The sequence below is a fragment of the Acomys russatus genome, chromosome 18, assembly GCF_903995435.1.
Source record: "Acomys russatus chromosome 18, mAcoRus1.1, whole genome shotgun sequence".
Taxonomy (NCBI): domain Eukaryota; kingdom Metazoa; phylum Chordata; class Mammalia; order Rodentia; family Muridae; genus Acomys; species Acomys russatus.
Genome location: NC_067154.1, coordinates 58920485 through 58947757, shown reverse-complemented (window position 1 = coordinate 58947757; position 27273 = coordinate 58920485). Strand labels below are relative to the sequence as shown.

At 39.1% G+C, this 27273-nt stretch overlaps 1 protein-coding gene across 1 annotated transcript in view; it reads left to right on the top strand.

Annotated features, from left to right (window-relative positions):
- Uggt2 (UDP-glucose glycoprotein glucosyltransferase 2) overlaps positions 1 to 27273 on the top strand; it is a 135292-nt gene that overhangs the window by 19842 nt on the left and 88177 nt on the right. Inside the window, exons 8-12 of the mRNA XM_051160970.1 lie at positions 1916 to 2016; positions 6026 to 6125; positions 8488 to 8548; positions 19759 to 19850; positions 23689 to 23839. Of these exons, the coding sequence (XP_051016927.1) occupies positions 1916 to 2016; positions 6026 to 6125; positions 8488 to 8548; positions 19759 to 19850; positions 23689 to 23839 (505 nt within the window). The remainder of the gene's footprint in view (positions 1 to 1915; positions 2017 to 6025; positions 6126 to 8487; positions 8549 to 19758; positions 19851 to 23688; positions 23840 to 27273) is intronic.

The following is a 27273-nucleotide window of genomic DNA, read 5'->3' as shown; positions in this document are numbered from 1 at the left end:
GGCACTAATATGGCAGCCAGCCTACTTGGTGAGACCCAAGGTTTGGAAGGAAGCTGCTTTGGGGTATCATTGCCAATGAATTGGTTTGACACCACACTGGGTTTTTAAAAAATGTAATCATGAATATGTACTTGATAAACTACTTCTCACAAAAGAGATGTTATTCAGGTAATATAAAATGACTTTTAAACAAATCTTTTTTCCATGTATTATTAAATATGTTGAGTACATTTTTATGAAACTTTTTTTCAGACATTAAAGTTTTAATTTTTGGCTATTTAGTATCTAAACACAATATCAACTAGGGATATAAACAAACATTTTTTTTAAAGACTCAAAAAATAAAACAACAAAAATGGAGGAAAAGATTCTGCTGAATTCAGGAGGTGGTGATTCTAACAACAATGTGGATTTACCAGACTGAGCAGACGTGTCCATCTGTCAATTCCATGTGCTTTAATGATTTCAGTGTGAGCCTTTTACCTTGACTCCCTTCCTATGCAGCAAACACAGTCAGAGGCCACGTTACTAGTGCACTCTCTGCTGTAAAGAGGCCCCACCAGCCCCATCTGCTCCATCTTGTGGGAAACAACTAAGAACATGATGCCACCCTCTACACTGTAGCCTCCTGCTGCGAACAGGGGGGTCAGACACTGAGGCTGGCCGCAACAGCACAGTGGTCTTTAGGGTGAAGTCTAATTCAGAAGGGTCCTTCAAAGCCCCAAATGTCCACTTGTTTCCTTGTGTATGTCTCCCAGCAAGCACGCATGCCTGCGACTGGGAACCACACCTAACCAGAGTGCAGGTGCATCTCCAGCGTCTACTGCTTCAGGTCTTGTCTTGTCTTTTTTCTTTTTTCTTTTTTTTTTTTTTTTTTTTTTTTTTTTTTTTTGACACTGTAACAGCATCTTTACTATGCTTAGAGAAAGCTGTAACAAAATAGACTCTTCCAGCAGCGAATGTAAGAAATGGCCTGTGGCATACTAATATTAAATAGAACTCTAAAATAATGAATCTTACGCAAGCAACCCGTGTTGTATATTTTGGAAATTCATAATTTTATAATCTGAAACAGAATAGTGGGATGGTTTTGTCTTTCTTTAAAGTAAATATTTGAAGTAGATTTTTTTTTCTATCTACTATCAGACAAAAACTTGCCTTTTTTCTCTGTTTCTATATATTCAGTGATTCTAGGTATTTCACTATTATACACCAGCTTGTATAAATATATAAATGTGAGCCTAAAACAAAGATTTCTGTTTAAACAAGAGAGCCATGCTTTCATGAGCAGTGCAGGAAAGATAATGCTTATACAATTTATATAGTAAAAAGCCACTTGACTACTTATTGTTTGACCCTCTTAAAGATGCTTTTGTGTGTTTAACATCGGACAAAGTTACCTTGCTTGAGCTTGTTATGTAAGTTGGAGATGAAACTATAAAGAAATAGAACCAACTCCAAGGTTGCGTAAGAAGAACGTCTTTTGGCTTTTGGCTAGGACCAACTGACGGTAGCTGTGGAAGCACTGTCTTTAGTTATAAAGTCGCTTTGTTTTAAAATATAGAAGCAATACTTAAAAATTTTAAGACATTGAAATTTAAAAGTTGGTGATTCTTTCTTCCTCCTTGCATCTTATACAGGTTGTGTTCTAATCAAGGATCCATCCTTCTAGATTTTTTGGGTGTTTTTGTTTTTAAGGGACACACACACACACACACACACACATACACACACACACACACACGTGTATGTGTATTCCATATTAAGTGACACGACTATAGCTGCATGATAATTAATTGCCTTATTTCTGAATGATTAGCCTCTGTCTAATTAAGGAAAGATTTCAGAAGTGCATTGCTTATACCATAATGTGTAGCAAATGGTGACAATTAAAATTCTTAATATTCTGATGCAGAGAAACATATTCAGATCTGAAAGATAATCTGACACTGTTCCAAAAGTACCTGATTGAGAGAAGCAAGGAAGTGAGCCCCCTGAAAGTCTGGGAGTTACAAGGTACAGTACTTCGAATGCTTTCAACACTGCACTTTGGTGACAAGCCTGTCATAACATTTAATAAAATGCAATGTGTTACTTTATAAACAACCATAGTTAATTATGAGAAGATTATAAATTCTGTTACTTTATGGATATACATTTTAATCAAAATATCAAGTCCCACTCTAAAAATTATGTGAAGCATGGATATTGGATAGTTTCATTCTAAAAGCATGAACAGATTTACTTTATCAGAACTAGACCCCACCTCAGAGTTTGTTACATTGACTTCAAAGGCTGGTAGAGTGGTTCAAGCCCATAATGTTGGCAATTGAGAGGCTAAGACAAGAGGATTGATTTTGAGTTTAAGGCCAGATGGGTTACACTCAGAGTTCTAGACCACCCTGATGTGCAATACACAGGCATTGCGAGCGTCCTCCAGTGGACAGTCTCTATGGGTCCTACCTATGCTCAGTCAGAGGCACTAACTGAACTCAGGGAGTCACACACCAAAGTGAGGGAGACCTGAGAAGAAACAACCCAGTCAGAAAGGGAGTGCATGAGAGGCAATGACAGAGTGAACACCCTGAGTGAACACATTAAACCTCATTGCTGCGTGATGACACTGTCAAGAAGAATACATTTTTAAAAGTTAAAAATTCACAATCCTCAAGACCAAAACAAAACAAACCTTGTTCAATTGGGAGAGTTCAGAACCAAAATTTAATTTCCTTTTAAACAAAAAGTGTGTATTTTGTGTGGAGGTGTGCTGGAGTGTTGGACTCGGGGACTCAGGGTCAGGCAACAGTGGTTTTCCCCACTGAGTTATCTCATTGGCTTTTTTTGGATGGGAGTGTCAATACAGGGTTTCTCTGTGTAGCTTTGGCTGTCCTGAACTTCCTTTGTAGACCAGGTTGGCCTCAAACTCACAGAGCCCTGCCTGCCTCTGTCTCCCTGAGTGCTGGGACTAAAGGTGTGCACTACTGTACCCGACTCATTTTGTTAAAATTGACCTCGTAAAATTGGTGTTTCTCTGACATTGTTAAAAATTTTTATTGAATATTTTTACATACACATTTATATTATTGCACATATCTACAATAAACTACCTACAGCAAGAAAAGCCACAAAACAATCAAGAATTATATAAATGTTATATTTGTAGTGTTTTTGCTATTTATATTTGGCAACCTTGAAGAAAACATCTTTCCTATCTTGGTGCATCTAAAATTCCGAATGTAAATCAATATCTATCATATCTCATCATTATCAACTTAAAACTTCTATCTAGACATAAAAACATCTTAACCCCTAAACAACTAAGCTTAATTGTAAAACTGTCTGGTCTTCAACAACAACAGGAACTTGAGAAGGAATAAAATTTAATTACCTGAGTATGCCGGGAGTGCAGGTTAGCTTAGCAGCTTCCCAAATGACAATTATTATTGAAAAATTTCAGGTGCCAGCCACCACATGGCAGCTCACAACTGTCTGTAATACCAGTTCCAATGGCAACACCCTCACACTAAAATTAAATTAAATTAAAATTAAAAAAAAAGAAAAAAGAAAATTTTCAGGTGAGAGCGCAAGTAGCTATTAGCCTAGCAATTTCTGTGTAACAGCCAAAAGCCAAGATTCTGTGACCAAGATTTAGTTGGACTGAATGTTTAACTCCTTTTCAGTTCATAATTTTCCTTCATTATTGTTTGAAATGGTTGAGTAGGCTGGGCCATTTTTATGCACAACTTCCGTCATGCCTTTCATGTGCCATTTTAAATACAGCAGCTTTACCAAGACATACAACTCGCACTTTGGGTCATTTCCCCCCGTGGTGTGATGGTCAGTACGTCTTAATGCATTTTCAGAGTTCTGCAGCAGTTACCACAGTCAAATTCACACCAGAAACCACCAGTTTCTCCTTATTTTCCCCAATCCCCAGCTATAGGTGAGGAGTTTCTTTTTCAATGGTTGAAAGGCTATTTATCAGAATTTTCTTGACAAAAATAGCATATGTAATGCAAAGCTATTCTATATTTTACCTGAAATTCTTGTCAGAACCTTTTCATACAAGCTATCCTATTTTACTTTCATATTAAGTTTCTGAAGATGAGGCCCTCTCCTATTTTATTTTTTAAAAAGCGAGATTTACCAGCTTGATATGCTATTTAGTAAGTAAGGATTTTTAATTCACTCTAATTCTTATACTGCATCATATGCAATCAAGTTAAGTTTATTTAATAGACCTCTGAAGATCATAATTTTAAACGATAGTAGATGTGCAAGACAGTTTAAGGCTCTGTGCCTTCCATGCTTGACTGCCTAAAACCAAATGTGCTCTCAGTTACCCTGATCTTGCTGTACAAAGCATCCCTCCACAGGGTGGAGGGCACAGGGTGCACAGTGACATTTTAACACATGTGCATGACACACTCACACCGAAGAGTTACCTTTGAGCATAAGATCTTCTTTCTTGACTGTGTTTGTTTGTTTGTTTTTTAACTCTCAAAAGAGAGCTTCCGCAAAGAGAGGCCTGTAAAACTGCCATTGTGTTTCAGGATTAGGACAGAGACACTGGGGAGCACTGAGGTTTCGCCCTCGTATGGGACTAGTTATAGTTGAGTGGGGTAAGGAAGTGCAGTGACGGTTGACTCAGCCAGTCCGTGGTACGGCTGGAATGTGACCTCTGCTTACTTACTAGGTGTGCTCCCTGGGAGACGAGCGTCATTGCATGTTTGTCTAGGCTTTGCCTCCAGCTGATGCAAATTTGCACAGAGATGACATGGAAACAGAAATAGCCATGTTATTTCAGAGTGGCTTCCATACCGCTATTTGAGAAATCAAGACTCTGTTTCTAGTGAGATAGTGCATGCAGCATGATTAAGTAGTGAAAGAATTTGACTTTAAAATTTTCTTTGACTCTTGAAAACAATGACACTAAGATTACTGCTTCTAACATGTTTGAGAGCAACTGTGGCTAACCATGGAGATTTATTTTCAATAGAACTATCATTTCAAGGAAAATGATGCAACCTATAAATTTTAGTTTTATTTCAGTATGAATATAAACAATATCTAAAGAGAAAATTAATGTATTGACTTAAGCCCCCGTTAGCAATTCTCTTCTGAATTGGCCCCTGTGAGCTTCTTTTTCCCCGTGTTTTTTGTTTTTCTCTCTTTGCTCCTTTTCTTTTTCTTTCTTTTTATTTTTTATTTATTTTTATTTTTTATTTTTATTTTTTTAAGAGAGTAGGAGCTGGGCATGGATGCAGGGCTTTTATGTAAGAGGCAAGTTCTCTGCTGCTCAACTGTGTCCCTGCTGTTTCTTCTTCAGCCATTTTATACATGTATAAAAGGAGTTTTAGTAATTTTCCCTCCTCACCCTTTGCACTGAAGCTCTTTCCCCCCAAGGTAATCTCCCTCTGTGTCTGTGTCTGTGTGTGTGTGTGTGTGTGTGTGTGTGTATGTGTGTGTGTGTGTGTGTGTACCTCCCACTAAGTTGTGTGTGTGTGTGTGTGTGTGTGTGTGTACATCCCACTAAGTTTAATTAGAGTTGTTTACATGAGCGTGGGTGAGATTATTTACTGGAGTATTGGCAGCTCACCAGTGCCTGCACCACTGAAGATTGCAGCAGTCCTCTGCAATAATAACAACGTGTCTTGCTACTCTTCATCAAAGCTTTTGTCAAGACATATTTCACTCTATATGAGTAGAGAAAAAATAGCCTTATGTTTTTATGGGAAAAGCTATATTACTTGTTTTTCCATGTGTCTTTCTGATATTATTTTTTAATTTGTGGAAAACGGAAGTTTTAAATCACACATCCATTCATAAAAGTCTAGGTCATACCCTAATTTAACTTTAGGAGGAAACTTTTGTTGTAAAACTTTTAAAAATTCTAAATACAATACAGTTAGCATACACATGTATACGTGTGGGGAGAAACGTTGATTAAAATAGTTACAGCGAATGAAAGTGTCTAAAGCTCTGTAACATTAGCACCAATGCCTAGTGATTTTTTTTCTTCCAGATCTTAGTTTTCAAGCAGCTTCTCAAATTGTGTCCACTCCTGTCTATGATGCCATAAAGTTAATGAAAGATATTTCACAGAACTTCCCCATAAAAGCCAGGTATGTTAAAGTGGGTTGGTGTGATCATGGGCAGATCTCTTCCCATTAAGTGGACTTCATGAGAATAACTGATTTTATAAAATGAAATGTCAATTGTAGTTTGTGTAGCTTTTCAAAGTGTAGAACTCTTCACTGTTTGTGTTTAGTTCTTATTCGACTAATATATGCATTCATATTACACTACAGAGAGACTTATTAAATTAAAGGCTAAAGGAAAAGAAAATATATTTTAAAAATTCTTTTAATAAGAATCAAGACTAAGAAAATATTTTTGGTCAACAAATAGTAAGAAAATGTTTTTTCATTCTTTCATGGATGATACTAAAAGTATTGTTCTAAATAAGTGATCTGTATGTACCCACAATACTTCCAAATCATTTTCTTGTGCTTTGGATGTCAAAATTGGTATGGTAATCTTTTAAATGCATAGAGTATTTTATGTCATACTTTCTGCTAGTAAGATATGCAATTGAACCATTTCCAGGAAATACTGGCTGTTGTATTAAACAAACTTTTCATTTCAATAGATAATGCATTTCTTTATGCAGAGTGGCCAGGATACAATTTTAGATTTTATGAGGAGTTACAAAATAATACAGCTTTGATACATCTGTATTTTGTTTAGATATGACCAAGTATAATATTATAAGTAACATAAAATTAAGTATATATAAAATTAAGTATATATAAAATTAAGTATATATAAAATAAGTATATTAAGTATATAAGTATAAATATAACTACAGATAATTTATTTGGAAGAAGCACGGAGCAAGACACAGGTATATATGACATGGTGCTTTCTTGGGATTAGGGGGCAGCCTGTGTGTTTGGCTTATCTTTTTAAGGACTGAATGCTAAATCTGTTTTCCCCAATACTATTTTGTCCATGTATTTATAATTCAAGTTAAAGATTCTTAAATGACAGTAGCTTTACATTTGAAAGGTAGATGAGTAGAATCTGCTCCACACAAGAGATCCCAAATACATTTTATGGTCCCCTGAAAATAGAAAAGTTTGTAATTTTATTTTTTTAGTTGTTTGAGGTGGGTTCCTGTTGTATGGCCCAAGCTGATCTCATCAGATACTCTATCTTACTGCCTCATCATCTTCAATAGGTATGATTATAGGACTTCACCACTATTCCTGCTTACCTAAAGTTAGATACTAATTGTAGAAAATGAGGAGTTTCATTGTGACATACATATTTATATAATGTGTTTTTATGATATTCATACCTCAGACTCAGCCAGTTTTCAATGGTGAGGAATTTGAGAAGTTGTCACTATTCATATCTAAAAAATGAAATATGAATATACAAAAATATAGACATAGCTATATGACTTCATTAATAGTAGCTTTTAAAATTAGCTCAAATATAAAGTAAAATAATTCAGTTTTAGTAAGACTGTTTATTAACTATTGCATGCTGGATTGTAGGTACGACCTACCATACCCCTCTAACAATCTTCACTTTTAGATAATTTCTTTGATGCATACATTGACAGATATAAATAATATTTTTAAGGATTTTATAGGTTTGAATAAATATAACTACAGATAATTTATATTTTAAATTCTATCTTTAAGTTCTGAGAGAATGATAGAGTCTTCTAGAGTGGCTAATATAAAGTGAATATGACCACGCCTCCTCATCTTCTAGAGTGGCTAATATAAAGTGAATATGACCACGCCTCCTCATCTTCTAGAGTGGCTAATATAAAGTGAATATAACCATGCCTCCCTATCTCTGAATATACTAAATCTGAAAATTTAATGAACTACATTTGGAAAATACTCAAAGAATAATAATCTCTTCATTTTACTTGAACAGATAACATCCTTATAATTATTCTAAATAATATAGTGTACCAACCACTTACATAAGAAATAGTAAGTATTCTAAATAGTCTATATAAGTTATTTAATGCAGTAACATATGTATTGGTTATACGATTACAAACCATTTTTAATAAGGGCTATGACTACCCAGGCTTGGATTTTTGTTTGTATATGTGATCCAGAAGTCAGTTCTCCATTTACACCAAGAATAATCTTAGATAGTCAAAATTCCTATAAAATTGAGCGGTTTGAAAACAAAAATGGTTGTATATAAGCTATGGTAATACTTGATGCGTATGGTGGGAATATATGGAGTTTTCAGTTGTTATTTCATGTGAAGAGAACACAGTGACAAATAAAATGCAGAACCATTGTCTCATTTAGCTATAGAAATACCCTCCTGAAGCGTTGGAAAATAAGTATTTTCTAACATACTATGTTACTTGAATTACTGAATATCTCAACACTTGAGGAGGAATGAATGCTATTTATTTATTAAGTAGCATATCTGTTTTTGCAGGTCTCTCACCAAGATTGCTGTAAATGAACAAATGAGAAAAGAAATACAGGAAAATCAAAAGGTTTGCTTGAATTTCTTTAAAAAATTGTTTTCCATATTACTTCACTTTTTCATAAATTAGGTCTTTTATTTTAATAAAAAGCAAGTTTTAGTGCTTTTTTGATTGGTAAGATCGTTCAAAGAGACAAGATCAGATCGCTTCAGTGGAATGACACTGGGTGTATCAGCCACGTCAGAGCAGGCGCCATCTCAGGACACACTTGGTGTATCAGCCACGTCAGAGTAGGGGCCATGTCAGGACACACTGGGTGTATCAGCCACGTCAGAGCAGGTGCCATGTCAGGACACACTGGGTGTATCAGCCACGTCAGAGCAGGTGCCATGTCAGGACACACTGGGTGTATCAGCCATGTCAGAGCAGGGGCCATGTCAGGACACACTGGGTATATCAGCCACGTCAGAGCAAGGGCCATGTCAGGACACACTGGGTATATCAGCCACGTCAGAGCAGGTGCCATGTCAGGACACACTGGGTGTATCAGCCACGTCAGAGCAGGGGCCATGTCAGGACACACTGGGTATATCAGCCACGTCAGAGCAGGGGCCATGCTTGGGACACACTGGGTGTATCAGCCACGTCAGAGCAGGTGCCATGTCAGGACACACTGGGTGTATCAGCCACGTCAGAGCAGGTGCCATGTCAGGACACACTGGGTGTATCAGCCACGTCAGAGCAGGGGCCATGTCAGGACACACTGGGTGTATCAGCCACGTCAGAGCAGGTGCCATGTCAGGACACACTGGCAAAAAACAGACTCTATGTTTTCATGTGCTTTGTTTTGACTTTTCTCTTTGGGGTTTTGTTGTCATTGTTCACTTGTTTTGATTTGGAGGTTTTGTTTTTGTTTTGTTTCTTGTTGTTTTTGAGTTTTGTTTTCTGTTGTTGATTTTTGAGAGAAAGAACATGAAGTTGGGTGGGTGAGAAGTTGAAAAGAATCTAGAAGGAGTTGGGGAAGGGAAGAAAATTATCAAAATGTATTATTCAAAAATTTTAAAGCCAATAGTCACAAAAATACTTTAAATAATAGTGCCGTTTACTCTATGGAACATTTGCCACAATCTAGCTCTGCGTTCATTCTGGCCCAGACTGACTTCCTCTGTGGCACATTCCCCAGCTGCAACACAGTCTGATAAAGCTGACTATTATTACTAGTTCTGAGGCTTAGAAAGGATAAACTAGTGTTAGACTACTGCAACATGCCTAATAGCCCTTCGCAGTCAGCACAGTTGATAGTAGTTTGGTGAGATTATTCCAAGTGGTCTATGAATCATCTAATTATAATAATTATGTTAGTGCTTATGGTTGTAGTTAATAGTCATGATACTGGCCATAGCCTAGCTCCGTGCCATTGGTTATCTCTTAAGTACTATAATACCAGACTCATAGGGCTCTAAGCAGTGTTGATTTATTTCTTAATGTCCTAAAGTCTCTATCACTGATGTTATGGCTCTGGTGCCCCACAGTGTCAGCAAGTGTTTGTATAATGTCAGCTGGTTTTCTGGGTGGTGAGGCAGCAGCAGCAGCAGCTCGAGAGCCCTTGTGTGTAGGCAGTGAGGACGGAAGAAGGTTGAGCAGCAGCAGCTCGAGAGTCCTTGTGTGTAGGCAGTGAGGACGGAAGAAGGTTGAGCAGCAGCAGCTCGAGAGCCCTTGTGTGTAGGCAGTGAGGACGGAAGAAGGTTGAGCAGCAGCAGTTCGAGAGTCCTTGTGTGTAGGCAGTGAGGGCGGAAGAAGGTTGAGAGCCACCTCATCAAAGCTTCCTGGAGTCCTTTAGGAGAGTTTGATGTGTATCTCATGGGCCAGGACCTTGTCATGTGCACAGCGCGAGCTGTTAGGGACGCTAGAGAGCACGTATTCATTCCTTTAGTGATGGAGGTCGGATGCTAGGCTAGTCAGCCACTCTAGTAGTCTTGCCAATAGTTTTAATGATGACAACTAGCTAAATTGTGTTATTTCCCCTTTTGTAACTTTATTAATTGCTTCTTTTGAGAGTTATATTTTAGGGAGGCAAGCTAGAAAAGGAGAGGAAACAAATATTGGGTATCAATGGCTTTATAAGTTTGAGTTTTTCGTTTTGCTTGCTTTGTTCCTTGTGGTCATTTGAGTCGATGGGCTAGAAGATAGAAGATTAAAGAGATGCTGTGGGAAGAACTAATCATGCAATGCTCAGAGAGCCATCGGTGGCCATCATCCTTTAAATAGAGTGGCTTGAGTGGCTTGTGCTTTTTAATGGTGTAAGGAAAAGCAGAGGAAAATAATAGCCAGCACAGGGTCACAGAAATGGACCTGAGGTTACAGAGCATCCTGTCCTTGCAAATGACCTATGTTCTGCTCTCAGCACCATGTCAGACTCCTCACAACCATCTATAACCCAACTCTAAGGGATCCAACCCCCCTTCTATCTTACACAGGCAACCATACACATGTGCACAAACAGATACAGATAAACATATATACACATAATAAATTTAAGAACTGCATTCTAAAAACTAAATAGCAAAACATCATCTAATTGGGTGCTTCTAATGCCCAGCAGGTAGATAGCAAACCATTTACAAACCCAGAAGAAATGACTGGAGATTTCCTGCTGAAACAGCCATGCTGGGGTTATGACCAAGTATGGCTAGCAGAACAGATGAGCTTCTGCCTTCTTGTTCCTACCACACACAATTTACCTTCTAGCTGTTCTCCAAGGCATGATGCTGCTACATTCTTAGCTACTGTAAAGGCCAGCATGCCCCTGAACAAAGACATTTGGAGGGCTTGAGATAAGCACGTGTGAGTGTGAGACAGGGAAGCCCTCCATGTTCCTAAAGTCTGCTTTCAAAAGTGCAAACAACACAACTTTGCCCACCTGCACAATCCAAATCACCAAAGATGATGACTTCCAAGATAGCATTTGAAATAAAGGTGTATCCCTCAGAGAAAATGAAAAGATGACTAGGAGATAAGAGCCTTGGAGCAGACTGCTGTTCAGGAAGAGACTGGCTTGATCTAATTAAGTGACCCAATGTTAATGTGATCTGTAAACAACCTTCAATCTAAGAAATATAAAAAGTTGCTCTTATCTGTCGCACTCCAAAAGACACACATACATACACACACACACACACTAATATCTGTTCACAGTAAATCTAGCTCATTCACATTTATAAATATAGATGGTAAAACTAAGCCTATGTAGAGACGGAGACAGAATGGCAACAGGGCCATTTTGTAGTTAAGAAACCCTAATCTGCATAGGTGAACTGACACACAGGATTTGTTCTTGCATTTAAAGAAAGAAACTTTAAAAACTGTTGAAGCTGAGAAGCAGCAGAGGTTCAGAAATGAATGACTAAGATTAAAGGTAGACATAAGTTTATATCCGTGTCCAAGTGTGGTGTGAAGTCACAGCAGATTAAAGGTAGGCTTAAGTTTATATCCATGTCCAAGAGTGTGGTGTGAAGTCACAGCTGGAAGGACACTGGAAAAGTATAAGAATTAAAGAAAAAACATTTACAAGTAAAAGGTACAATTACAGGTAACACTGGGGAGAACTGACCATATAGAAAATACAATATAGGTTCCAACATGGTGGCGCCTATCACGCAGTATATCTGATCTACTGCACGGAGACCAGGGACCTGACTGGAGCCATAGACTGCCAGAACTAGAGAACACTAGGTGAGTGGGGTCCTGCACAATGCAGACCACTGGCAGGTCTGGCCCCAGGTCAAGCAACAGCCCACGGAGGTCGTGAACCCCACTCTCCAGATGCTGGAACAGAACCCACCTATAGACTGCAGTCAGCCTGTAAAGCCCAAACTCAGTGTGTGGGATGGTGGTACACCAGAGCTCCTGGCCTGGGGAAGTCTCAGAGAAACAGGTGAATCTGCCCTTGGATGCCCCCCACCAGTTCCATGCCAGTTTGTGGAAGGCCCGAGACCACGTGGAAGCTCAGGTGGCTGGGTCCACCTAGCCAAACTAGAGCACGTGCAGCCTGCAGTCGGAACAGGTCCAAATTGGAGCCAGATGCAGCAGACCGAGCCAGCAGACTTCGGCAGATAGAACCCAGCTTGGACAGTTCCCACGGCCTAGCAGGATCTCCCATGCCCTCGGGAGAGGCTGGACTGCCCTTAGGTGTCTATACTCTGGTCTGAAAGGTGGCCACAGCTCAGTGGGTCTGATCTGGGCAGGGATGTGACTGAAGGGCCACAGGAAATGGGGAGCAACTTGACCAGCCAGAGTACTCGGTGCCTGCGGTCTGGGCTCCAATACAGCTGGTCTGAATCACAGCAGTAGTGTAAAAGGAACCAGGCAGAAGCCTACCTCTGCTGACCCAGTCTGGAGCCTAAGGTGTAGAGCAAAGTCTCCAGGAGTGGAACCCAGGTCACTTGCCTGTGCCAGGGAAGAACTCCCTGATCCCCACAGGCAAGGGCACATGACCTATAATCACTTGCCAACTATCCACTCTCAATGACCAGTGCAGGACACCAGAAGCTACCTCCCAACATCAGAGACAGCAAAATTACTAAAGGACAGTGTAAGAATGCAGACAACAAAAAACAAAACAATTCAGCATCTCCAGATCCCAACTATCCTAAAGAAAGCAACCCTGAGAACCCAAACACAATCAAAATACAAGAAAACAACCTCAAATCCTTGGTAAGGAATATGATAATGGAAGAAACGAATAAAATATGTAAACAAATGCAAGAGGATGCAACCAAACACGTTGAAGAAATAAAAGAGACCTATAGAGAGGCTCTGGAAGAATTTCAGGAAAATACAAGCAAACAAATGAAGGAAACAATAAAATAGTTCAAAATCTGAAGAGGAAAATAGAAACTATGATAAAGGAATAAACAGAAGAAAAACGGGACGGAGAGGACTTGGAGAAGAAAGCAAGCAACATAGAGGTGACTTTCTCTAACAGAATCCAAGAAATAGAGGAATGAATCTCAGGACTTGAAGATACAATTGTAGAACGCATAACAACCATCAAAGAAAATGCTAAATTTGAAAAGTTCCTGACACAGAACATCCAAGAAATCAAGAACCTCATGAAAAGATGAAACCTGAGAATAATAGGCATTGAGGAAAAAGATGCCTGACTCCACGGCCCAGAAAATATCTTCAACAAAATAATAGAAGAAAATTTCCTCAATATGAGGAAGGAGATGCATATGAACATACAAGAGGCCTACAGAACACCAAATAGAATAGACCAGAAAAGAAAATATTCCCACCACAGAATAATAAAAACACAAATTATACAGAACAAAGAAAAAAACATTAAAAGCAGCAAGAGAAAAAGGCAGAGTAACATACGATGACAAACCTATCAGAATTACACCCAACTTGTCAGCAGAGACCATGAAAGCCAGAAGGGCCTGGACAGAGGTCCTGCAAACCCTAAGAGACCACAGGTGCCAGGCCAGATTACTATACCCAGCGAAACTATCAATAACCATTGATGGAGGAAACAAAATAGTCCATGAAAAAAAAAAATTCAGACAGTACCTGTCCATAAATCGGGCTTTACAGAAGTTACTAGATGGAAAACTCCGCTCCAAAGAGACAAGTTACAACCCAAAACTACACAGGAAATAGATAACTACACCTTCACAAAAACACAACCTCACAAACTCTTGACTGTAACAAACAGCAAAAATGAAGGGACTTAACAGTCACTGGTCATTAATATATCTCAACATCAATGGTCCCAATTCTCCAATAAAAAGACACAGACTAACTGAGTGGATGCATAAACATGACACAACGTTCTTCTGCATTCAAGAAACACATCTCACCCACAAGGACAGACATTACTTCAGAGTAAAAGGCTGTGGAAAAATATTCCAAGCAAATGGTCAAAAGAAGCAAGTTGGTGTAGCCATTCTAATATCTAATAAAATAGACTTTCACCCAAAATGAATCAAAAGGGACGAAGAAGGACACTATGTACAAATCACAGGTAAAATCAATCAAGATGACATCACAATTCTGAACATCTATGCTCCAAATACAAGGGTAGCTACATTTGTAAAAGAACTATTAACAAAGCTTAAACCCCACATCAATCCCCACACATTAATAGGGGGAGACTTCAACACCCCACTTTCACTGAAGGGTAGGTCATTGAAACAGAAACTAAGGCGAGAAATAATATCATTAACCAATGTCATGAATCTAATGCATCTAACAGATATTTACAGAACCTTTCACCACAAAACAAAGGATTATACCTTCTTCTCAGTACCCGACAGAACCTTCTCCAAAATTGATCACTTAATAGGTCACAAAGCAAGCTTCAACAGATGCAAGGAGATTGAAATAATACCTTGTATTCTATCAGACCACCATGGTCTAAGGCTGGGCTTCAACAACAGCAGAAATAACAAAAAGCCTACACACACATGAAAACTAAACAACTCTCTGCTTAATGACAGCTGGGTCAGGGAAGAAATAAAGAAATTAAAGACATCCTGAAATTCAATGAAAATGAAAGAACAACACACCCAAATTTGTGGGACACATTGAAAGCGGTGCTAAGAGGAAAATTCATAGCACTTTATAAAGAAATTGGAAACATCCCATATAAGCAACGTAACAACAAATCTGGAAGCCCTAGAAAAAAAGAAGCAGAAATACCCAAGAGGAATAGATTTCTGGAAATAATCAAACTCAGGGCTGAAATCAATAAATTAGAAACAAAGCGAGCAAGTCAAAGAATCAAAAAAGCCAGAAGCTGGTTCTTTGAGAAAATCAACAAGATAGGTAAACCATTAGCCAAACTAACTAAAAGGCAGATAGACACTATCCAAATCAACAAAATCAGAAATGAAAAGGGAGACATAAAAGCAGACACTGAAGAAATACAAAAAATAAGATCCTACTTTAAAGGCATATGTGCCACAAAAATTGAAAATTTAAGGAAAATGGGCAATGTTCTTCATCAATTCCACTTGCCAAAATTGAATCAAGATCAGATAAGCAAATTAAATAGTCCTATTTCTCCTATAGTAATAGAAACAATCATTGATAGTCTCCCAACCAAAAAAAGCCAGGGCCAGATGGTTTCAGCACAGAATTCTACCAGACCTTCAAAGAAGGGCTAATACTGATACTCTTCAAGCTACTCCAAAAGATAGAAATGGATAGAACATTAACAAATTCATTCTATGAGGCCACAGTCACGTTGATACCTAAAGTCCACGAAGACCCAACAAAAAGAATTTCAGACCAATTTCTTTTATGAACATTGATGCAGAAATACTCAACAAAATACTCGCAAAGTGAATACAACAGCATATCAAAGACATCATTCACCATGACCAGGTAGGCTTCATTCCAGGCATGCAGGGATGGTTTAATATATGGAAATCCATCAATGTAATCCATCATATAAACAAACTGGAAGAGAAAAACCCCATGATCATCTCCTTAGATGCAGAAAAATTATTTGACAAAATCCAACACCCATTCATGTTTAAAGTTTTGGAGAGATCGAGGATACAAGGCACATACCTAAACATAATAAAGGTTGTATACAGCAAGCCAATAGCCAACATAAAATTAAATGGAGAGATACGCAAGGAAATTCCTCTAAAATCAGGGACCAGACAAGGCTGCCCACTTTCTCCATACCGCTTCAATATAGTTCTTGAAGTTCCAGCCAGAGCAATAAGATAGCAAAAGGAGATCAAGATTATTCAAATGGGAAAGGAGGATGTCAAATTATCCCTATTTTGCAGATGATATGATAGTGTATATAAGTGACCCCCAGAGTTCCATCAGAGAAAGCCTACAGTGGATAAACACCTTCAGCAAATTGGCTGGATACAAAATTAACTCAAAAACGTCAGTAGCCTTCCTATATACAAATGACAAAAATGCAGAGGAAGAAATTAGGAAAATTATCCCCTTCATGAGCCACAAGCAATATAAAATATCTAGGAGTAACTCTAACCAAGCAAGTAAAGGACTTGTTTGAAAAATACTTCAAATCTCTGAAGAAAGAGATTGAAAATCACATCAGAAGATGGAAAGATCTCCCTTGTTTGTGGATCGGGAGAATTAACATAGTAAAAATGGCCATCTTACTAAAAGCAATTTACAGATTCAATGCAGTTCCTATCAAAATACCTAAACAATTTTTAAAGACCTCAAAAGATCAATTCTCAACTTCATATGGAAAAACAAAACAAAACAAAAACAAAAAAAACAAGAATAGTTAAAACAATCCTATACAATAAAAGATCCTCTGGAGGGAATCTCCATACTCTATCTCAAGCTGTACTATAGAGCCACAGTAATTAAAACAGCATAGTCTGGCATAGCAATAGGGTGGTCGATCAATGGAATCAAATCGAAGACCCAGAAATGAATCCACACACATATGGGCACTTGACAAAGAAGCCAAATCTATTCAATGGAAAAAAGGATAGCATCTTCAACAAATGGTGCTGGTCTAACTGGATGTCTACATATAGAAAAATGCAGTTAGATCCACATTTGTCACCATGCACAAAACTCAAGTCCAAGTAGACTAAAGACCTCAACATAAAACCAGAGACACTAAACTGGTTAGAAGAAAAAGTGGGGAAGAGCCTGGGACACATTGGCACAGGAGACAACTTCCTGAACTGAACACCAACAGCCCAGGCCTTAAGGTCAACAGTTAATAAATGGGACCTCACGAGGCTGAGAAGCTTCTGTAAGGCAGGAGACACTGTCAGCAGAACAAAGCAACAGTCTACAGTCTACAGACTGGGAAAACTCTTCACCAACTCTACGTCTAGCAAAGGTCTAATATCCAAAATATATAAAGAACTCAAGAAATTAAACACCACCAAACCAAATAACCCAATTGAGAAATGAGACTCAGAACTAAACAGAGAATTCTCAACAGAAATACTTAAAGAAATGGTCAATGTCCTTTGTCATCAGAGAAATGCACATCAAAACGACTCTGAGATTCCACCTTACACCCATCAGAATGGCTAAGATCAAAAATTCAAGTGACAACACATGCTGACGAGGATGTGGAGAAAAAGGAACACTCCTTCATTGCTGGTGGGAATGCAAACTTGTACGACCACTTTGGAAATCTATCTGGCGCTTTCTCAGAAAACTGGGAATAGGCCTTTCTCAAGACTCAACTATTCCACTCCTTGTAATATACCCAGAAAATGCCCCACCACAAAACAGGGACATATGTTCAACCATGTTCATAGCAGCTTTATTCATAATACCCAGAACCTAGAAACAGCCTGAATGTCCCTCAGTTGAAGAATGGATAAAGAACCTGTGGTATATGGAATACTATTTAGCTATAAAAAACAAGGCAATCCTAAAATTTGTGGACAAATGGATGGAACTAGAAATGTCATACTGAGTTAACCCAGAAGCAGAAAGACTCACGTGGTATATACTCACTTATAACTGGGCACTAGACCAAAAGGCATGTCCCATGAACATCTTCACTTACCAGGAGACTGGGATAGATGTGAGGATATCCTACTGGGACTCTAGGTAAGAGAAATATAGGAGATGGGGAAAAAGAAGGATCCAGGGAATCTTAAAAACCTATAAGAAGAACATCATAATGGGTGGATCAGGACCTAGGGGGGTCTGCTCAAACTATTGCACTAACCAAGGACAATACAAATAGTAAACATCAAACCCCTGTGCTGATCTAGCCAACGGATAAGACATTCTCCACAGTTATCTGGAAAGCAGGGACTGACTCTGACATGAACACTGGTGCCCCATATTTGATGACCTCCCTCTGGTGGGGAGGCCTGATGGCACTAAAAGAAATAATAAGCAGGCCACCAAGATGAAACGTGATAGCCTATGACCGTAAAGTGGGGGAGAAGTTCCCTCTCGGTCATAGACTAGGGAAGGGGAATAGGGTGAAAGTGGGAGGGAGGGAGGAACGGGAGGATACAAGTGATGGGATAACAATTGAGTTGTAATCTGAATAAATTAGTTAAATAAAAAAAGACAGCTTAAAAAAGAAAAGAAAATGTAAAACACAAAGGAAAGAAAATAAAATAGAAATGAGTTGTACAGATTCGAAGAGGAAAGCATGAATAAAAGGCAGATAAAGAAACTCTGATAAACTTATATAAGAGTTCCTGAGGCAGAACGAGAGAAAAAAAATGGGCAAAAGAAACACTTAAAACTGCAATTAGAATTTTTTCTAAAGTAAAAAAGAAATCCAAATCTATGTAAAGGTACCTCGTGTAATGGGAGAACTGAGCTAGAATGAGCAAGTAAGGCACTTTATACATAATAAGAGAGCTTATTGGTGTAGTGAAAGAAATAAGTAGAAATGGTCACAGACTTTTCAAAAACAACATTCAGTGAGAAAAATTAGTTATGCCTGTGGAATAGCCAAGGAGAGAAGTTTGCCTCTCAGGTATAAGCATGCAGGCTACAAAGAACACTGGACATGAGCAATGCAAGGAGTTGCTAAGGACACTGGCCCTGCATATGGCTGTGCAAGGCCACACTGACATGCATGCACACATGAGCTTGTGTGAGCACACACATGAAAAGAGAGAATTTACTTCCAGAAGCATTTTCTGAGGCATTCCTAAGAAATGTCTTAAAGCCAGTAACCAGCTGAAGATACTTGAACCACATAGCTGGGGACTGTCCTGTTGAAGGGGCAGTACTGCACACACTCACATAGCTGGGGACTGTCCTGTTGAAGGGGCAGTGCTGCACACACTCACATAGCTGGGGACTGTCCTGTTGAAGGGGCAGTGCTGCACACACTCACATAGCTGGGGACTGTCCTGTTGAAGGGGCAGTGCTGCACACACTCACATAGCTGGGGACTGTCCTGTTGAAGGGGCAGTGCTGCACACACTCACATAGCTGGGGACTGTCTGTTGAAGGGCAGTGCTGCACACACTCACATAGCTGGGGACGTCCTGTTGAAGGGGCAGTGCTGCACAACCACATAGATGGGGACTGTCCTGTTGAAGGGGCAGTGCTGCACACACTCACATAGCTGGGGACTGTCCTGTTGAAGGGGCAGTGCTGCACACACTCACATAGCTGGGGACTGTCCTGTTGAAGGGGCAGTACTGCACACACTCACATAGCTGGGGACTGTCCTGTTGAAGGGGCAGTGCTGCACACACTCAGTGTACTGTATCAGAGCTAAGACCATGACTGTTGTTGGTTAACTATTATTTTTGGTTTGTTTCAAGGACCTACAAGATAGGTTTGAAATTAAGCCAGGTGATGCTCGTCTATTTATAAACGGCCTTCATGTTGACATGGATGTTAATGATCCTTTTAGGTAAGTGTTAGATTATTAATATAAACTATGATTTATGTAAAATAAACATTTTTCTGAATTGTCAAAATTCAAAACAAAAAGTTTTAATGATTAAGCAAATATTCTGACACATAATTATACACATTTATGGCTACAATAAGATATTTGCATATAATGTGTAATAATCAAATCGTGGTAAGTAGCATTTCTGTCACCTCAGACATAGTTTCTTCATATGCAGAGCAGTAAAATCATCTCCATATTTTGAAATACATAGTAATCGTTGCCACCTGCAGTGACCTCATTCAGTGTAGTTCATCCTCAGCACAGCTGAGCGCCTACTGTCCATCCTCTCTTTGCCCCTCACTTTTCTAAGCACCACTTCTTACTCTGGAGTTCTTCTAGAGTGTACAGTGCGCAGTGTCTCAAAATATCAGAACTGAGAGAGATGATGGGTATCTGGTGCATAAAGGGCATAAATGACTTTAATTATGTCATTATTCTAGACTGCCTTTTGTTTAAAATTAGCTTAATGTTTAACAAGAAAGTCCTTTGGAACTGTACTGAAAGGTCTGGCATTCTATTCTCCAGAAAGGAACAGCAAACAGCATAAGGTGTTTCCTAAGCAGAAAGAATTTAACATGGATAGTTCAATTTATTTGTGTCTGTCAGAATGTTGGGTGCCATCTAGTTTGTTAGGGCAAACAGAGTTCTTCAAAGGTACTCTGAGGTAGATTTAGGAAGGCCTTTGGTACAGTGGCCACTCACCTGTAAGGTTTTTTGTTTTGTTTTGTTTTCCAAACAGGGTTTCTCTATGTAGCCTTGGCTGTCCTGGTCTCTTTGTAGACCAAGCTGGCCTCAAACTCATAGTGATGTGCCTACTTCTGCTTCCCTGAGTGCTGGGATTAAAAGTGTCTGCCACCATGCCCAGCTACCTGTATGTTAAAATCATGAGTCAGACAGAAGAGAAGTAGAGTGGAATTTTTGTTATTCTTACAGAGAAAAATAAAACTACTTTTAAAAGTTGATACCAGGATCATAAGATAATTTCACAAATATCGTACTTTAATTCACTCATTCAGTTTTAATTTACAGAATATGCAATTGTTGAATTGAAATTTATAAATTTGTAAAATGTTTCAGGTGCATTTTTTAACAATTTAGAAGCATAGGAAAATACAGATTCCACCCTACCCACCCACCATGTATTTGGGGGGGGGGCAATCAGTGTATTTGATAGTCCATTTGGACCTTCCATCTTGTAGTATATTTTAAATATGACTTTTCTCTATAATAGTTACTTGGACCCAATAGCATAAGATATATAGGAAAAATGCCACATATGAAATATAGAAAGTCTTAGACCTTGCTCTGTACAGTATATAGATTTCAGAGTCTGGGAAAGCTCCATAGTAGAAATGTTCTCATGTATGATTTAGAAAGGCTGTAGATTGTTCAAGGAATTCCAAACCCTGACTCTTCCCTGTAGAAGAATTTCAGTCCAACAACATGGCTGCTCTGGAAAGGGATCTCATCCAAAGTCTTTCTAGATCTGTGTGATGCAGCTGGAATGCAGATACACTCTGGATTACAGTATAATCTGGCTGGGATATAGCCAAAGGGTGAGGTTAATTTATAGAAGGAGACAGCCATGTTTGAAAGTGACGTCTAATTGAGGGGCAAAGTGATGAATCAGAGAAAGATTTGACAGAATGAGTCAGAGATGGGATATATCCAATGAGAGAGAGAGAGAGAGAGAGAGAGAGAGAGAGAGAGAGAGAGAGAGAGAGAGAGAGAGAGAGAGAGAGAGAGAGAGAGAGAGAGAGAGAGAGAGAGAGAGAGAGAGAGAGAGAGAATATTGATTGGTTGGTTTTACTGAGAGTTTCTTACTGGGACAGTTTTACAGGACAGGTTTGAGAGAGAGAACAAGTGAGACACAGGTGAAGAAAGAACAAGCCAGAGAATGAGAAGGAGCCAGAAGATTCAAACATATTGCCAGAATTAGTTTGAGGCCAAGCACAGCAATTCAGACAGAAGCCAAGAGAAGCCAGTTTGAATCAGTCTGCTAGATCTCTAGCAGGTAGGATCTCTATTCCAAGAATTCTATAAAATCATTACCAGGAATTATACAATTATTAAGTAATCTAAACAGCATTATTACATTTTCATATTGATCCACAGGAAATCTGCCCAACAGAGTGAAACAATTAGAGCAGGCAGTGAGGATTTCTCTATGCCATGCCAGACATATGCTTGCCAGGGGCCCTTTCTGCATGCATGGCTCACAGAGATGTATCTAAGGAGGGTTTTTCTAGCTACTTCATGTTTTTTATTTGGGTGGAAAGTGAGGAATTACTGTGGTCCTATAGACTCTATCTTTCTTTGTTCATTTCTTGTAGAACTTTTTTTTTCTTTTTTAAATATAATTTTAAGTGAGAAAAAATGACATCACTTTCCCTCCACACTTTTCTCCAGCATCTCCCAGGTACCTCCGTCCAATGCCCCCCATACTGCCTCTCTGAGGTACCTCCCTCCAGTGGTTCCCATACTGTCCCCTTAGGGTGACAGACATTAAATCATTAATGTTTTATATAAGTATGCATGTTTATATTATGGTTACATATGTATGTATGTACACAAATATATAAACACAACCTGCACAGTTGGTTTTGGATATTTGTGTGAGTTTCAGGACTGCCTCATCCACACTGGATAATCAACAGTAGAGAGAGGCTAACTAGCCCCCGTCTCAGCCATAGCTAGTTTCCTGCCTGTGATGGACCCTGCTGAGCATTGTGCCTTCCATCACTGATCGTCCCATCCTTCCTGTCTTGCTTCCACAGACACTCCTGGGAGAGGGTCTACAGCAGACTTCCTGGTACTCTGGTCTTAAAGGTTTTCTCCCCCACTTCCAAGATGCTCCATGCTATAGATACAGCGGCTGAAGTGTAGATGTATCCTGTGGGGCTGGGCTGCCCATTGTGTCCAGCTGTGGTTTTCTGTGATGGTCTCCACTTGTTGTAAAGAGCGGGTTCTTTGACAAGTGATCCCAGGTGTGGCCGCTGCATAGGCTTGTGCAGTTGCTCCTTCCATTGGCAGCTTTCACAGTACCTTCTGGCACCTGGGAGGTTTGACTACCGGAAAGAGGCTTTCAGTTGGATTCTGCTTGCGTCACCTGGGTAGTGTGTCCTGAGTGTGTGTGGTGCCTTTAGCACTTGGAATACCTTCAGACTGAGTGGCAGCCAAGGCTACCTCAGGAAGCTGTATTGTTTTGACAGTCACTTGGACTACCCTGACCAACCATTCTAAGGAGGCTTCTCATGGCTGGTACTGGAGTTTTTGTTACCCTTGGCTTTGGGGCAGTTTTTGCATATCTTACTGGCTGTCTGACTTGATTCTTTTAAGCCCTACAAATACTAAATATCTAAACGTTACATCTCAGGAGTCACAAGCTCTCCAAGCATGCACTCTGTGCCTTTAAAGTAACACCATGCGATGATTAGTTTCTTACCATTAATTACTCACTACACTTCGAGCTCTACACAGGCAGCTTGGTTTAGCTTGTTTCTCAACCACTGAACCTTCGCCCCGTGATAGCCTTTACAACATGGAAGTCAAATATTTGTTGATTTGAATTTTAATATTGAATTAATTTAAAAATGTTGAAATTAAATTTAAAATATCCGAATAACTGCATATTAATGTTGACCTGTCTTCCATAGTCATGCATACACAGATTACACATGTGCATCTACATACATGAGAATATACATACGCAATTAAAAAATATTGTCAAGCTTTAGATTTCCTAAAAATTTTGACAAACTAAAATAAAATTATTTCTTCTTTGAACATGAAGTATTTTAGATATCCTGAAATCAGAAGGAAAACTGATCAGCGGCCTTAAAAGTCTTGGGCTCAGTGAAGAAGATATGAACAAATTTTTAAAATTAGGTTCGCCTGTGTGGGACTATGACTATGTTTTAGATATCCGGCATTCTGCAATAGTGGTAAGTGCTCGTGTTATTCCTTGTTTTGGACATTTGAAGTCTTTAAGGCCTAGCATAAAACTGTGCATTTGTCACCTTTAGAATACATTTAAGTGTTTTACATTAGGACTCAGAAGAGAGAATAAAAACACAGACCCATTCTCTCTCCGCTTAGTAGCTCCTCACAAGGACAGTGACTCTCATAAAGCAGCTGTTCCAGCTTGAGAGGTAAGACAGTCAGAAGACAGACAGTCCCATGAGCAGGAGCAGTAATAAGGCCCAGTGGTTCCGATCTGGGGCAGTCAGGATGCTATCTAAACATGGTGAGAATCACGCTGGGCCAGCTCGCCTTTGGCTCCTAATTTTACAGTCTGTACTGCAGCCTGGCCCTTAGGAAATTTGCTCCTACCGTCTTTGTTGAGGCAACAGGTGGTTCTTCAAAAAAGAAATCTGTGTTCTACACCTAACGGTCACTGCCTTTCAGCTCTCAGATGGGTTCTTCCCACTGACCTCCTCATCTCCTGCTTCTTTCTTCTCCAGGTAGCTCCCGCTTTCTCCAGGTAGCTCCCACTTTCTCCAGGTAGCTCCCCCGCTTTCTCCAGGTAGCTCCCCCGCTTTCTCCAGGTAGCTCCCGCTTTCTCCAGGTAGCTCCCGCTTTCTCCAGGTAGCCCCCCCGCTTTCTCCAGGTAGCTCCCGCTTTCTCCAGGTAGCTCCCCCACTTTCTCCAGGTAGCTCCCACTTTCTCCAGGTAGCTCCCACTTTCTCCAGGTAGCTCCCCTGCTTTCTCCAGGTAGCTCCCCCGCTTTCTCCAGGTAGCTCCCGCTTTCTCCAGGTAGCTCCTGCTTTCTTTTCCAAGTTCAGCTGAAAGCCCCTAGGTGAGAGAGAGCTCCTGACCAGCCTCCAGTTCATGAGGGGTTTTTTATGGTGTTGGTGGTTTTGATTTGGTGTGTATTTTTTGTTTGTTTGTTTGGTTGGTTGGTTTGTGTTGGGTTTTGGTTTTAGTTTTTCCAGACAGGGTTTGCTCTGTAGACCAGGCTGGCCTTGAATTCACATAGATCCACCTGTCTCTGCCTCCTGAGTGCCGAGATTAAAGGTGTGTGCCACCATACCCAGCCTGCGTTCATGGTTTAAAAAAAAACTTCCTCAGGTAATGTCCCAGAAGTTGGGGCCCTCAGTCTGACAGCACTAAGTATGCTGTGTGCTGTCCTTTATCAGGACAAGGAATTTCCTTCATGTTCTAGTTGGTTTTACGTTTTCATAATTAAAAAGTAAACTTTTCAGTTTTTTCTCTAACTATTAAAATGATAATTCCCCTATAATGACATGGTGAATTAAATTGATTTTCATATGCTGAAATAATTTTTAATTTGTGGGAGACATCCTACTTGATCATAATTGATAGTCTTTTTAAAAAGAAATATTTATCTACTTATTATGTATACAATATTCCACCTGCAGGCCAGAAGAGGGCGCCAGATCTCATTATAGATGGTTGTGAGCCATCATGTGCTTGTTGGGAATTGAACTCAGGACCTTTGGAAACACAAGCAGTGCTCTTACCCTCTAAGCCATCTCTCCATCCCCAGTTGATAGCCTTTGGACCACTGAATCCACATTTGTTTTGTGTATACAGTTCAATATATAGTGTCTGTGTTCTTAAGGGTTATTGATTAGTGTCGTGGTTTTTACTTTACAGTATCGAGTGGTTTGATCTCATTACAGATTTGGCATTTGAGTCTTCTCCTTACTGTTGCCGTCCTGTCAACCCCAGTGAACTTTCACCAAGTTTGTTGTTCATCAGCTTACAGCTCCTTCTGTATGTCTCTGCTGTTTTGTTATTTCATTTACCTTTGTACAAATATTTACTGCTATTGACTCTTGCTTTTACATTCATTATATCACTTTGCTTTTCCTAGTTTCTTAGGGTGAAAATTTAAATAATTGGCGTGAAATCATCATTTTTAAATTTTTTATTAAGTATTTTCTACATATACATTTATATTGTTACACATATATACAATAAACTACCTACAGCAAGAAGAACCATTAAACAGTCAGGAATTATGTAAATGTTACATTCATAGTGTTTTGGCTATTTATATTTGGCAGCCTTGAATAAACATCTTTCCTATCTTGGTGCATCTAAAATTCTGAATGTAAATCAATAGCTATCATAACTCATTATCAGCTTAAAACATCTATTTATACCTAAAAATACCTTAAACCTAAAACAAGTAAGCTTAATTGTAAAAGTAAACTATCTGGTCTTCAGCCCCATCAGAGACTTGAGAAGGAATATGGCTCAGCCGCTAAAGGCTAGGCTCACAACCAAAAGTGTAAGAGATCATTACTTTTAATGTGGGTACATATAGCTATAATTAACCCTCTGATTTTTCTGCTCCCTAAGTTTTCTATATTCTGTTTCAGTCTTTTAAATTCTCTTGTGATTTTTTTTAGTCATTGGTTATTTAAGATTATATTGTTTAGTTTCTGCATATTTATGATGTTTCTGAATTTCTCTTGCTAATTTTAAAAGCAGTTCATTTTAAGATTACATAGTTTATGCCATTTCAATTTTGTAAATTATTGAGACTTCTTTTTGTATGTGATATCATATATCTGCTTATAATTCAAAAGAATGTATATTCTGGTAGTGTTGGATAAAAGAGCTTTTAGTCAGTTGATAGTATAATTCAAACCATATTTCTTTGGTATCCTCTCTCATTGCTATGACTATTATTAAAGGTGAGATAGTTATGTCTTATAGTGTCTGATATGTTAACTTAGAAGTGTGCTAAAGAGTGAAGAAAGAATAAATTCCTAAAAGCAGAAATCTCTCTCAGTCTTTTCAGAGACTGTATACATGTGACAAGTTTGCCAAAAGTTTTGTATCTTTCCCTTCACTTGTATTTGCTTCTTATAGAATTTACAAGTAAGTTAGAAATGAGAACAGCTTTTCTAAATCTTTCCTGGGTATGTGCTAATCCCAGTACCTATGGTCTTGAGGATTCCAGGGAAAGCCTCGGGACTTCTTAATATCCTAGTCTTTCCCCATGGCAGGCTGGGTGTGGGAGTATTAGGCAAGTTCTCATTGTGCAGATGAAGCTAGCCTGCACTCCTCCCTCAGCTCCCTCAAGGCTGAGGTTACTGGCATGTATGGCAGTACCCTCCCTATAATGGTTGTAGCTTTGAACTTGATAAAACAATAAAAATAAAAATAAAACAAAGTTAGAGGTTGGCTGACAGTCCCAGCACCAGGTTCTCTGCGTCCCTGTTAAGAACTTTGTCCTGAGCTTTGTGAGCCGTATTCTCTTATGTCTTACCTCTAGGATCTGCCCTCACTGTCTCCAGGGAGTTAGTGTTTAGCTCTGTTCTGAACTCTGGCCTCTGTTTTTCTTAGCACTATGGTATCTTTTTCTTCTGTGTTTTTGGTGTGTATAATCTGTTTACTTGCA